The 14,666-nt window shown below is 34.9% G+C and overlaps 2 protein-coding genes across 7 annotated transcripts; both read right to left on the bottom strand.

The window, feature by feature from the left end:
- Positions 1–601: 601 nt before the first annotated feature.
- On the bottom strand, positions 602–9,641 carry LOC123213830 (serine/threonine-protein phosphatase 2A 65 kDa regulatory subunit A beta isoform-like). Of its 5 annotated transcripts, none has more exons than XR_006501758.1 (14): positions 9,501–9,641; positions 8,371–8,817; positions 7,649–7,895; positions 5,951–6,063; positions 5,278–5,357; positions 4,808–4,949; positions 4,597–4,677; positions 3,463–3,567; positions 2,344–2,526; positions 1,812–1,904; positions 1,235–1,374; positions 1,081–1,147; positions 791–980; positions 602–628 (listed from the first exon to the last, which is right to left on the bottom strand). XR_006501758.1 is itself a non-coding variant. In XM_044633434.1 (13 exons), the coding sequence occupies exons 2-13, from the start codon at positions 8,761–8,763 to the stop codon at positions 861–863; spliced, it is 1,764 nt and encodes a 587-aa protein (XP_044489369.1). In that variant the 5' UTR covers positions 8,764–8,817; positions 9,501–9,641; the 3' UTR covers positions 663–860. The 5 variants fall into 5 exon arrangements, 3 of the variants coding, with proteins under 3 accessions (XP_044489369.1, XP_044489370.1, XP_044489371.1); XR_006501757.1 differs by having other exon boundaries at positions 795–980; XM_044633434.1 differs by lacking the exon at positions 602–628 and having other exon boundaries at positions 663–980.
- Positions 9,642–9,972: 331 nt separating this feature from the next.
- LOC123214540 (aluminum-activated malate transporter 4-like) lies at positions 9,973–13,683 on the bottom strand. Of its 2 annotated transcripts, XM_044634364.1 has the most exons (7): positions 12,958–13,683; positions 12,730–12,867; positions 12,566–12,646; positions 12,380–12,439; positions 12,128–12,264; positions 11,864–12,010; positions 9,973–10,820 (listed from the first exon to the last, which is right to left on the bottom strand). In XM_044634364.1, the coding sequence occupies exons 1-7, from the start codon at positions 13,325–13,327 to the stop codon at positions 10,173–10,175; spliced, it is 1,581 nt and encodes a 526-aa protein (XP_044490299.1). In that variant the 5' UTR covers positions 13,328–13,683; the 3' UTR covers positions 9,973–10,172. The 2 variants fall into 2 exon arrangements, with proteins under 2 accessions (XP_044490299.1, XP_044490298.1); XM_044634363.1 differs by having other exon boundaries at positions 12,380–12,646; positions 12,958–13,682.
- Between the last annotated feature and the right edge of the window lie 983 nt (positions 13,684–14,666).

Genomic DNA, 14,666 nt, shown 5'->3' with positions numbered 1-14,666 from the left:
AATAACAAAGAAACACCTTTTCACACACCAAGCTTTTGCTTTTTTAATAATTGGGAAAATATGGTGTTTTACCGTAGTTCATATTTTTGTCTTTCAACATACTCTCCTAAAACAGCACGATTAAATAAATCTGTCTTTTATATATAATATATAGATTGTTATGATTAGGAACAAATATAAATCTATGTTGGAATTTTCATGACATATGGATTGCTCTACCTATTAAAAAAATAATCATTCCTCTTCCAATATAAATTTACATTCTAAGTTTCATATACAAATTGATATTTTGTATATTATTTTTAATCCATTAAAAACTTTTTCCTCTATAGTTAATATTTGCCTTATGAAAATCAATAAAAAAATACACACCTACTTGGAATATATAAATAGATACACATTTATGTATATCAAAATCATCTAATCATATGATGATTTACATTAAATATCTATCTATTTATATATTCAGAGTATGTATACATAGTATTGCTTAGTAAAAATAAACAAAGTTACTACTTTAAAAGAGAAAACTTTAGCAGAAAAAAAAAAAACAGGCACTACTTAATGACGTAGAAGTCAAAATCGGCGACTCAATGGTTCATAAGGTAAAGCAACTCCAGTGAATCTTCTGTGGAAATGAAATATGAATGAGAGATACAACATAGCCAAAATGGAACGTTTCTTAAACACTAGAGAACATCAGTTCAGTAGCCAAAAATGGCTTTTACGTGCTAGTCAGAAACCATTACGAAAGAAGATAGAACTAATGACAGCAGAAAAGGAATAGTACCTACATTGAAAAGGTCTTCATTACAAGCGTAGGTTCAGAGATGAATCAATTTTACGAAAATTGGTCATGCCTAGCTAGACATCATCACATGTTCAATCGACTGTAGGGCTTGATTGGCGAAAAAACGGACATCAACATCTGGATCCTCACTAAGCTCAACCAAGGTTGGACGGATTGTCTTTTCTACAACCTATTACAATTTTTTAGACCACGTAATGAAACAGGACTTAAAACTGAATTGATACATAACCTAATAAGAAGCTTTGAAAAAAAAGGTGAACAATACATACCGACTGGTCAACGATTGGGATCAGAGACTGCAGCACTTTTGCGACATTAAACTTTATGTTGGGTACTCTGTAAAAGTGATTCAGTTCAACAATCAGAAACCAACAAACAATAGATCACTGATATTTGATCAACAGGTTTCACCAGTCAAGATACCTGTCTTTTGATGCATGGACTACCACTGGCAACAATTTAGTACGAGTAATTTCAGATCCAATAACAGGGGCAAGAAGAGAGATCGCATGCAAAATGGTCATCCGATACAAATAGTGGGGATCGCTGACCATATCCAAAACCTGCCAAGAGGACTAATCAACTTCCAATGCTTTCAAAAAAATAATAATAATGGCTGGCAGTAAATAAAACTAATTGAAGAAATAACATGACATCTTCTAAAGAAGAAAAGCCATTTAATGCGGGTTTGTGAACTTGATGAGAAGAAACTATTAAGAGATTCAAATGTTAAGTTTGACATCATTTCTTCACAGGACAGTGCAAACAACTTATTACAGCAGTGGAAAATGCTGACAAGGAAATAACAGTAACAAGAAACAGTAAAACTAAGCATCAGGAAGGAATTTTTTTTAATATCTAAACAATTTATGCCAGGATGCAGAGGCATCTGAATTGATTTCAGATGAAGTCCAATTTTCAAATGTCAAGGACCTCTATTTATGATTTTGAGTAAAAGTTTTGTGGTAAGTCAGCAGCAGTTCAAAATCATTATACAAACCTGCGGAATTATGTGCTGCATGGCCCACTCTGGACCAAATTCTTCAGCAAGGCGCTTTAAATTGTTAGCAGCAGCATCACGAATAGAATAAACCTGCAGCAAATAACTAGGTGAAATGGTTGCCAGAATAAAAGCAAATCCCCATATGTCAATGTCATTTTGTGGGGAAAAGCATTACAAACGAAGTAGGAGGTAGGCTTAATATAGAAACTGAGCAGGAATTTTGTTGCAATTTTCTGATTCTACAAGTGATACCAGATGCAAACAGTAACAAGATTCATCATATTCTGTTGTGAGAAACTTATTTCCATTGGGACATCTAAAATGACACCAATACAACAAATTCCATTTAATTTGGCATGAACTCAATTCTATGCTCCAATTATTCAAGAACAGAAACACATAAACACGAAACAGAAAAAGTTGCTATGAGGCCAAAAATGAAATAGGGAAAGCTGTCCAGATTGTAACAAAAAGTTGTGATGAAAACCAAAATTCTCAGCCATTACCACACAATATTGGAAACACAAACCTTATCCTGTAACCACTGCATACAAAGAGCACCAAGTTTATCATCAAAAAATCCTACACCCAACTGGCTGGCCAATAAAGGTATATACTCTATTATTGCAAGACGAACCCTCCAATGTCTATCCTCAGCAAGTTCAACAATGGCAGGTAGTAAGGATTGAGACAATAGATCAATTCCAATAACCTGCAAGAATGTTACAATTAAACATGTCTAGAAAGGAACGTGAAAGACTCATAATGTGGTTAAAAGTGCAATATGGTGATAACAAGAATATGCCGTAGTATCACTTTAAGGAGCAAGCCAAAAGGGTAAACCACATAGTTGCTGCAATAACCATCCCTTTAAACATTAGTGTGATGCATTCAATAAATTGCTCTCAACCAAATATTCAAAGAAGCAGTGAATGACACAAATAAGTTTCTTCCCCATTCCTTACAAGTTCAGTGAGGGAAACAGGGGAAATAAAAAATTAAACTACGGTTTGAATAGTCACACTATTTGAATACATCCACATATCCACCAATATCCACTTCAAAATTTGAAAAAGTAGAAGTCGAAAAATCTGAAACTCATTCACCCAGGGTACAATATTGTGAGCTAATAGGCATGCCACAATTCATATCATAATCACTCCAGTTTCTGGCAAGAGTTGTTCAAAAAGTTTAATCTCTCTTGGCTAGCACCACCTAGTTGATTTTAGTAGAAAGGCATGCAGTTTTGGGAGGCTAGAGGAAGACTATTGTGTTATCAAATTAACTACTACAACAATCTTTTGGTTTTATAGATGAATGGAAATAAGAGGTTTTATAAAGTTAAAGGCAAGAAGGCTTTTTCTTTTGGGGACAAAGTTAGGTATTGGGCCCTCTATAGGTGTCTACTTCAACTGAATTCAAGAATTTTTTTAAAATTCAACAAAGAAAGAGTAAAAAAGTTAACAAACGCTTTAAGTGCAGTTGTAACTACAAAATTAATATCATATTCTGTGTTACACAAAAATTATCATACCGTACCACCATGCAATTTTCATCTGTTTGACAAATTACAACATTTCAATCAGGTACCAAAAAATAGGTATCCAAATTAATAAATAGGAGTGAAACCTTTAAAAGTGCAACAAACCTGGTTCACTTGATCAAGCTTGCTGATGATATTGAGTCGCACATCAGGAAATTCATCCTTTAAAAGAGAGAGAAATATTGGAAGAAGATGCTCGATTGTTGCATCCTGCACAAACCATCAATCCAAAGTAAAAAGATAAGTGCATGCAAATTATACCAATATGCATTCACACAGTAGGAATTTAAAATGGAAGATTAAATGCACACTGAAACTACCAAAAAGTTGACATAACTGGTAAGCAAACTTAAAGAAACGACCACAGAGTAAGGCCTAATGAATGAGCAAGTCATACCCACATGAAACATATGAAAGAAATTATTATAAATTAAATTTATAGAGATCAAACATGCATATCTAACAACCCTTCAATGGTTACATGAGAGCTCCAGACTATGAGTAAGCATACAAGTAAAAAGAATTCTCAAGGCATGTAAAGCACACTGATGTCAATGCATAATGCTCGACAACTTTATTGACTTTTCAGATATCAAATACTAATGCTAGCAATAATCCAAATTTAAATTTAGACAGGCTGTATCTCTCAAAATATGGCCCCAGAAAATTCACACTGACAAAGGCAAATAGCACTCTTCAAATAGCTTCAACAAAGATTCATAAAGAAGGATCCAGCTTTGATATGCACCATTATCTCTTCTCATAGTCCCTTAAATTGCAACAACAGAATTGGTAAAATGATGAGGTATTTCTTGAGGAAAGGTTATTGAGAAGGTATAACCTCTTTTTTAAAAGGATGTGGTCACTAGAGCCTAGCATAAAACAGGCCTAAGAATATATAATGTGGAAAAAGAAAGCATTTTGCCAGGCGAATTGTTTTCAAGCTTCCCTTTAAAAGAAACAGCTTATAGCACAATGTCATTAGCAGCAAATTGATGGAATCAAAGGTAACTGTCAAATAGGTGGTCAAGAAAAAGCTCTTGGAAAAGTCACTCTGAAGTTCCAGCGCCAACTAATCCAGAGCCACATATACCTTAACAGAAGCTAATTCATTTGCCATCAACAAAATGCTTCCCAACTAGAAGCTAACTGGATTTTGCAAAATGATACTAACAATGACAAATTCATCTAAACTTCCCTAGCAAGGATAAGTGCAAATACACTATCTGATATTCTTACCTTTCCTAGAACAGGGGCCATCCCCATTATTACAGAAGCCAGAGCAGACCGGACATGCTGGGAAGAATCTGATGACAATTCCTGCCAAATGTTATTGCAAATATTTAGATAGCTAATACCAAATGAAAAAATAGGGTAATGGCCAGTTCCTACAGTAACCCAAAACATCATTTGGTGAGGAACATCAAGTTTCCAAAAAAAAAAAAATCACCTTCACACAGGGAAGAATATGTTGAATCGCAAGTTCTGGGTTTAGAATCCGGCAAAACTTAGTTACTTTGCCAGCAGCTGCAATACGTACTTCAGCTTCATTATCACGAAGTAATCGCACATATGCAGGGACCAAGTCCGCCCTAAGAAGACAACCATAATGAATTTTTTTTGGGAACTGAACAAAGAAGATATATTTACATATATGTATATCAAGTTGCCCACAAAAAATTTAAAAAAAAAAAAAAAAACTCTATCAATAGACCATCAACCAACCATACACAGGTGATTTTTGGTCAAAATACTGAATCCATAATACCAACTAAATATGTAGGGTGATAAAACATGAGACATGGTGAATATGATAAGAAGACTAAAATACTATATAGCATAAATATAATCAACACAGCAGTAAAATTAATGGTAACTTGTAGAAGCAATAATAGTTGTTTCTCCAAATTAGGGATATACCTAGTAGGCTCAGGCCCCACAGCTTCACAAAGTTCATATAATTGATTTGCAACCATATAGCGCACACGCCAAGACTTGTCCTGTAAAGAAGCCACAAATATAAGAGCACAGAATCAGCAAAAGACAACACATCCAGGGTTCTTGCAATAATTGCACAATACTTTTCTACAAGCATCCAGCATCCAAATCACACCAATAGGTTTAGAAGGAAAAAACATTAAACTCTGAAATAAATAACACTAGTAGTACATGATAAGATCTATCCTGTGGGTATGGAATGACTTCAGACTATGGGACAGAATCTATCCAACAAAAGCTCATGATAATCCTATTTCTGTTGACAACAAATCTATAGACAAATACACTCTAATCATCAAGTAGTGGATAGACAGACTGTTCCAACACATTTTCCAAACTTGCACTTCTATTGCGAATCGCTCACCTAGCGACCTAAATAACCAAAATGAATGTGTCAGTGGTTAGAAACACATTATCTATTTTCAATATGTTGTAAGAAACATTAAAGTAGGGGAAGTACATTGAATTTCACCAAAAAAGTGTGTTGAAAACCAGTAACTACTTCTTAAATGATGCACAAGAACTCAAAAGTAGACCAGGCAGAAAAATTAGCATTGAACAAGACATAAATTGTGACACAAGAACATATTTGTACCTGGGAGAAATTTACTATAACAGGGAGAATATGTGCGACACAATCCTGAGGCTCCAACAACTTTCCAAGAGCTGCACAACCCTCAACAGCCAATAGTCGTACAGAATCTTGCTCTGTAATGAATAAAAATACAAAATTGGTAGGGAACTTGTATATGACTACAATCTCTAGAATATTAACACAAAACTAGATAACTGGAAGTTGATCCAAGGGTCTACAAAATTCCACCTAATGACTAGCATGAGAGTAGTGTAGATCCTATGAAGAAAGATGCAGTTATTATGTGCAATCAAGCAAATAACATCACAAGGACTTCATTGACATAATTTTTTACCTAATAAACAGCAGTAGAAGCTTTCAACTAGATGAGTAACGAATTGCACCAGTTTATGCTCATTGTAGCACATAAAACCCTTAAAAAACCTAAAGCAAAATTTTGCAAACAGTCTCACCAAGTACAATTCCAAGGGATCCTGACTCTACCTGACCTTACATCACCTCATGACATCGTGGAAACAGTTTCCATAGTCAAACCATCATACATGCTGCACCTTAATAGTGAGGCTTTTTTTTTTCAGACAAGTAGATCATCTGAGACAGATTATAATTTAAAACTAGATCAGGGTGATTATATTAAGCCTTGTGATGATCAAAAAGATTATCACATACAGTCCCTAACATCATCCATCCACCTATTGGATAAAACACATATTCATTGAAATTGCCTTCAAAACTGGCTCATGGCCCAGTGTTTAATGTGACAAACATATTTCCTCACCAAAGTATTTTAAGCCTATCTAAAATTCTTCATTAGCATTTGCAGAACCTTAGAAAAGAACCCAGAGCTCCATCCTTCTCTACCCGAATCAATGGATGCTGTACTGGAGCATTGTTCATTTACAAACAAGCTAATGAATGCAAGACCTAATATTTCAGTTCTTCAGTTTTCTACATCAGCAAGAAAAAAGATTTCACGCTTTTTAGTCCAAGTGAAGCATTCATCTAATACAGTTTCAACAAATTTGTACCAGCTTTAATCACCAAGGATCAAGATTTCCCAGGCAGGTAGAATAATGCTAACTCTATAACATGATTTTCATTATTTATTTTAGTACATACTTTGAGTTTAATTCAAATTTTCCTAAATTGGGTTCTCTTATCTGGGTATGATTAGAGTTTCTTCTTACAGAAGATTACTGTTGTGGAGTTGGCTACTATATATAGAGTCTTTAAAGTTATGCTTTTGAAAGAAATTGATATTGATTTTTCTTTTGTTACTGATATAATGAAAATTGAGTATCCACCTCATGTTTCTCCTATTTTATCCTCCTCTCAACTTTTTCAATCCTCTCTCGTTTCTACTTCCATCTTTCTCTCTCTTCATTATCTTCTCCCCATTCAAGTAATGATTTTTTTGTAGTTGGAATTTGGTTGCTAACTATATTCAAATTATACTCCACATATTCTACTCAACTACACACCCAAATAAAAAGGAATATGTTCAAATTCTCAATTTTAAAATTTGTATTTGCAGAATAGACTGCATCAAATACACAGTCATGCCCCTTAAACTATATTCACTTCCCAGTCCAGAAGATTCTAAGCCCTCCAACATAAAGAGACTGATATCCTATCAAACAATTGAAAAGGAAAGACTCTATGTTCTACACATCAAACTCATAGTGCATAATAGATTACCATCTTGTGTAAGATCCTCAAATATTGACATGATGTCAGTCTTCAGATGAGCAGGTTCAACGGTTGCAGCAAATTTCCCAAGATTCGATGCAGCAGATCTCCTAACCATGGGCATGTCATCTTGGCACAACTGGGCATATATTGATCGTAACTCTGTCTTCAACATATCTGGGGCACTTGGGTAGGCAACATGGAACAGTCCACAAGAAGACACTCGAGCTGTAAACCATTCACCAGCCGCCAGTCTCTGATAAAAAGTAAACCATGTAGTGACCAAAAACAGAGGAAATTAATAAAGTTGCCACACATATAGACTAAACACATGTGGTCAAGCATGCCAATAATTGCACAGTAAATAATCACATAACCCCTATGAAGCTAAGGCAATATTAATATAATTGAAGAAACTCTTGATAGACAGATCCTTGTGTAAGGCAACAGCATTGCAAGTTACACCAAAATCTGAGACAACTGCCTTCCCTATTAATCTATTTATTTCCATGAATGAAACTATTAATAAGATGACTGCTGAAATTCAAGGTGCAGAATTTTTCTAGATGTCTAAGCAAAGATGTCTCCCAAACTGAGAACAAACTAAGCAATTTTTAAGGCAATGAAAACATACTTGCAAGTAACAGCAATTATACCCCTTGAAGGCAAAAGAACAGTAGAATAAACTACCAACTTAACAAACCAATCATAAAGGAGCAGCAATATCTAACCTTAACCAGAGGAATAAACCAGTCAACCAAGTCACTCTCCCTCATCTGAGACCCAATCCTACACAGCGACTCCACAGCTTTGTCCCTCACACAGGTCTCCTCAACGGTGCAAAGTGTCTCCAAAGGTGGGAGCAAAACATGGGCATGTTCAACTCCACCAACATATGGGATAAACACCCCCAACTCTTCTGCCATCGCAAGAAGCACCTCGTCATCATCGTCATTGTTTTCACCCAAAAAGGGAATTAATTCCTTCCTTGTCCTCTCCTCTCCAAGAGCACGTGCAATTGTTGACAATCTACGGATTGAGTTCAACCTAAGCTGGATGTCATCATTTTTCAGCTCGTCTATTAGAACGGCTATCGGGTATAGTGGTTCATCAACCATAGACATTGTTTCAAATCTTTTTCACAAATTTCCTACAATCACTTATTGTCAAACAAGCACCTGCAAATAAGCCTGATTAACTAAGTAAATATAAATCTTGGAAGTATAGTTGTAGAAAGGAAATTTTCCAATGGAAGTAAGAACTTAAAATCCATTAACAGTGTTCGAGCACTACAAACATTAGATCCAAAATTTTCTGATTTATTCCATTCAGAAAGCCTTTAAGCAATAAAAACAATGCTTACAATAAAGTCGCATCAATCAAAACTTCGGATCTGGGACAAGACCTAAATTTCAACACCGGAAACTGAGGAATTTTCTAGGAAAATGAAAGTAAGAGACTGCACGCAGATTTCAAATTTTAAAACCCTGATGCCGTGTTTGTTTGCAGAGAGAATGAGTGAGAATGAAAAAGAAACTAATAATATCTATTAATAAATTATCAAAATAACACAAGAATGAATATATATATATATATAAAAAAAAAAATCTGTCCCTAATAGAACTACTGCGCTCAACAGAATTGATTTTTCTTTTTAAAAAATAAAAGAATTCGGAAACAAGACTCGCTTAAATCGTGAAATTCAAATTGTTAAAATAATTCTTTTTATTCTTCACCCCAGATCTTTTGGCAACTAAACGCTGGGGGAGAATTCTAAATTTTCACAGCAAAAGAAATGAAATTTAACATAAAATAAAATAAATATGCTGATATCAAAGCCAAAAATGAAAAATGCTCTCACCGATCTCAATGTCTTCCCGCTGGCAGCCTCTGATTAGAGAGAAAAGGGACAATAATGGATTCGTTACTTTCGTAGCATTTCTTTGTAAACACCAACAGAGACTCAGGAAAATGGGCTATCGTAATAAGCCCGTGGGCCCAATCTGGGCTTTGTCCCACCAATTAAAATTATTAAGGTTAATTTGTTAATAATATAAATAAAGTAATTTAAAATAGTTTTTAAAAATAAATTTCTTACTAAATATGATTTTTATTTATTTAAACTAGTTTTAAAATAATTTTATTACTAAATTTAATATGATCTCTAACTAATTATTTTTACTGGAAATTCATTATAGTTCATTGGAATTATTATACTCATGTTCATCTTTGTTAATCTGTCAGCTTACTGGAAATTTTCATTTAATATTGGAATAATGTCTCCACAAATTTGGCATTATTGGTATAAGGATATGTGAAACTGAAGGTCACTATTTCGATAAAAAGGATTAAAAATATAAAAATTTGATAAACACCTCATCACATTTCAAAATTTGGTGTGAGGGAGATACAGATTGCTTCACAGTAATTGCTGCAAATGTTCATTACAGAAGTACACTTTGTTTTGAAGAGACTAAAACAATCACAAACCAGTAAATCAAAGTCTTTCCAATGGAGTATATAATATTGAATTTTAACCAATGCACCTCCTCAATCTCGTCCAAAATCCCACTTCTTTTGGCACTGCATTTGCTTCACTGGGTTCCTTAAAATTTGCTCTCTCACTTAGTTCTTGGAATGCATTCACAAGATTTTGAAGCCTTGCAACAAACTCTATCAGGAGTGAAGCAAATGTTGCTAAAGATAAAGAGCTAGCACTTTCATATACTTTTGATTCCTGTTCAACCAACTGCATGGTCTCTGCATTATGAAATGACAGGCGTGGCCAGGCTAATGAACTTCTGGAAATATTCTCTGAGGAAATCCATTCTGGCATGGGAGGGCTCATCCCCAGGTTTGAGTGCTGAGCATCACCCCATGATTCAAGGGATGTGATCACTTTTTTTTCATCATCTTTAACTTCAATGGAGTTCTCAGGATCTTGAAACTCCTTTCGCTTTGCCATGTCTGCCCAGCTTTCCGAATTCACCAGAAGATATGATTTATTATCTATCTTCATTTGCAGCTCCTCTGCTGCTTCATGCACTGCTAGTAGTATGTCCCCGGCACTTAACTTTTCCATCTTTTCAACTTTGTCTCCAAGGTTGCGTATTACTTTAGCTCCTTCATTACCAACCCTTTGCAGCTCACTAGCAAATTCCTGTCGCTTTTCTTCTGGAGCCTACAATACACATAAATTTGCAAAACCTGATAATGAGAATGGATAGCTAAAGCTAATTTAAGGTTTCTAATGGCTAAAATGTTAGCACACAGTAATAAAAAAGAAGAAAAAAAAAAAACTTTGAACTCTTCCAACTTGGTGCAGTTATTTTATATATTTCTTGTCATCTTCTCACACAGAATCAACTGATCAAGATGGTAAGTACAGTAGGTAGGTGTCCATTCTTAAGCATACACAGAAAGCCAAAACAGCTTTCCAAGAAATATTTCACAGGGATGGAAAAAAAAAAAACCATGCATTGATAGTTATTGCAGATTTATACATTTTAGAAACTGAAATTCTCTCTTATTTGGGTCCTCTCATGCTAGAATCAAGGTACACTAATACTAGTCTCATAGAAAGTCAGACATTATATGGGGGCCATCCAACATACACAGTATCATCGCAGACTCACAGAGTAATTTTATTATTGATTCCTCTTTGTGATTTTTGTAATTTCCTGTTCCATGCCCCTTTGGTTTTGGGCCTTTAAGGTACCAATGAACACAGACAGTGGAAGTAACCAAATCTTATACAACCCCTACAAGTTTAGGACCACTCTTTTTGTAAAAATTTTACTTGCTGCTCAACAATTTGCACCAAATAATTCATTGCTGCTATAGTATTTAAACAGGGATTGCCCCAAAGTCATGAAAGAAAAGGTTTTGTATCAATACACATGAAATAGGTGTAAATTAACTGAAGCTAGCATTTACTGAATTCAAGAAATGGACAAAATGTATTTTTTCCCCTGGAAGGACAAGCACAGAGCAGGCCTTTACTTTGGCAGTTGTTGTAAATGTGTAATATCTAAAGTGACTCCAGCAGACATATAACCATCAAGTCAACAATATTATTACCTATTTCTTCCTACCCAATGCTCCACAAGAAACAAAAGCCAAACAACAAAACCCATCTACCCTGCTAAAAATTGGTTTGACTTGCTAGAAACATCTGAGAAACCATCAAACGAATTCAAATGATTAAAGATGAAGCAAACTCACCTGTATTTCCGCAAGTATGCACCCGTGCATAGCCATCACCATAAATGCACAATGTCTCAGTGCACCACTTACTTTAACATAGTTTCTCCAGGGATAATTGAACGTTCTGTAAGGGCCATGAGGTGGCTCCCATATTGCAAAGTCCAGCTACAAAAGACAAGTGAGTCAACAGATCCTAACTTTTCTGTATATTTAAAGATATCAGAAGCTTACAGATATTATATAGAGAAAAAAAAATAGAACGAGTGCTCGGAGAAGAAATACCAGGGATTCCTCTTGGCTTGAAGACTGTACAGCAGATCTGTAGCCACTGTACAGGGGGTCATCAGAAGCTTGATAGGTGAGAATTTTTGAAGGAATCCTCTCATATTCAACGCATTGCAAGTATCCATCAACACAGCCTACAAGCGAGTTCAATTAAACCAATCAAGCTAACGTCACAATTCAAATCATAGAGAGCCAAATAGAGGTGAATAAACCATAGACTTGATTTTAATAAGTAAACAAGGTAATAACCTTCCAAGGAAGCAGCGACGCCCTTGAAATTTTTCACCACCAATTTGTGCAGATCCTCCCCTGCCCAGATGGGAAATACAAAAACATTTATTACCAAGCATATTCCAGCACCAACTGCAATCAGCACTAATCGATAGAATGCTGTTTGGAAAAATGTTGTTGAACTTCCAGACACGAGAACGATACAATATGTCAACAAGAATACTCGAAATCCGTATTCGTATGTTTTCATAGTTGGATAAAGCTTCAAATAACTTGCACAGAACCCTGAACACAGAATTAGAAATGTCAGAGCGAAAATTGATTTTACAAGAAGGGTACTGGGAATAAAGATAATTCATTTTTTCAACCTGCGAGGAAAATACTAATCACAATAAAAACTTCTTGAAATTCTCCAGCGTATATAAAAAGCTCTGCAATTCCCAGAGCAAGACCACCAGCAGAAAGCGTTCCCAAAGCGCGATTGAACCCTTTGTTAAGAGTGGCGCCTGCACAAAGAAAACAGTTTTCATTGTGAAGTTAGCACTTTTGATTTTTTTTTTTTTCCAATAAGGCTGATCTTAATTTGTAAGTATTACCTACGCTGTACTCGAAGACGACGACGACAGTAAGAATTGCCCAGATCGAGTATTGGCTAACGTCAGCCAGAGGCTCTTTGAGGAATATGACAAGTGATACAAGAGCCAAAGCCAGTCCCATCTTGATGGCAAAAATGACTTTTCGAGGATCAGAACGACCCATCTCATATAGCTTACGAGAAACATCTTGCAAAGTATTCCAAGAATTGATAATTCCATCGGAGAATGAACGGAAACACTTGCCTTTGACTCCATCTTCGCTGTCATCTGAGCTGTTTAAGCCAAAATCAGAATAGCCCTTTCTAGACAGCAATCTTTCTTTACTCCTCTCAGCAAAACTGTGCCTAATTGATCCAATTTTCGTAGCCATTGATCTGGATTTTCATAACCAAGAAAAAGAAGAAGAATTTACAACTACGACTCATTAAATATGGAGAGTCAAATCGTAAGTTATTGCTACAAGGTTACAGCATCTCAGCCATGCTTGTGATTGTCATCAAGATTGAGACTGAGATTGAGTGGGACATCATATTTTGTCCCTCGAGACGTCATAACGAAGAAGGACAAGAAAGTAATCGACAAACTCTAAAGTTTTGGAGAGACAAAAACGATGTCGTATTGTTGGGTTCAGAGTTTTGAAAGTTCGTTGAAGGATCAATGGATGTTGTCAGAAGAGGATCAGACTGGGAAACCAAGGGATGGGACCAGTTTCACTCTCACGAGTAGCTGGTATGTTCTCATGAACAACAAGAAAACTTATAAAATTGTCCACAGAACAGTTCAGATGTCAAATCCCCGTTTTAACTTCAAATAGTCATATACATTCATTTTTAGAGCAGCGTGATTTACTTTTTCTTCCCTGATGTTATGTTTGAGAATACTTCTCTATTATCCATAAAGACTGTAATTACTATATTACCCTATATTAAGCCACTCTCGTTTCTTTCTCACTCTCAAGACATTCTCGTTTCCTCTCGCTTTCTCCGCGGTCATCTCCTTTTACCCAATTTTTCTTTCCAACTCCCATTTTTCATCACCTAAAGAAAAGCTAACTTTTTTTTTTAAAATTATTATCTATTTGTTTGGTTGGCAGGAAAAATATAATCTTGAGCTAACAATTTTATGTTTCGTAATATCATTATGAACAATGATTGTTTGCTTGTAAAAGAAACGGGTAAGAGATAAAATCCTAAATATAGATTATATTCCAAACTTTAGTTTTGAGATAGACATTAACACGATGATATAATAGATCATATCAAATTAAAGATAACCCAATTTGATGTGACTTATTATTAAATGTAGTAATCAATAATTAAGATGGAAAGTGATTTAGCATACTATAAAGTTGTCAAATTTTATTATTTTGATTGTTTCTCAAGAAAATGAATTCTATCAATGTTTTCAATTGAATTATAAATAAATAACATAATTAATTATAATTGAAATTTTATAGTGATTAATTGTCTTTTTAATGATATTTATATTTATTTTATACAAACGGGTTTTGACAAACTAACAATAGTTAAATATAATTCCTAAATCTATTATTATTATTATCATTATATCCACAAAAAGCACATATATAAATACGTTAATTTACACCCAAACTAAAAATCTCAAATCATAAATAAAAAACCAGAAGGACAAACTCTAACATGTCCAAACGGGACTGGCCAAAGTTATGCCACAGCTCACCGCCACAGGTC

Source organism: Mangifera indica, chromosome 4, assembly GCF_011075055.1.
Source record: "Mangifera indica cultivar Alphonso chromosome 4, CATAS_Mindica_2.1, whole genome shotgun sequence".
Lineage (NCBI taxonomy): Eukaryota > Viridiplantae > Streptophyta > Magnoliopsida > Sapindales > Anacardiaceae > Mangifera > Mangifera indica.
The sequence above is the reverse complement of the archived record's forward strand: the minus strand, read 5'-3'. Positions and strand labels throughout refer to the sequence as shown.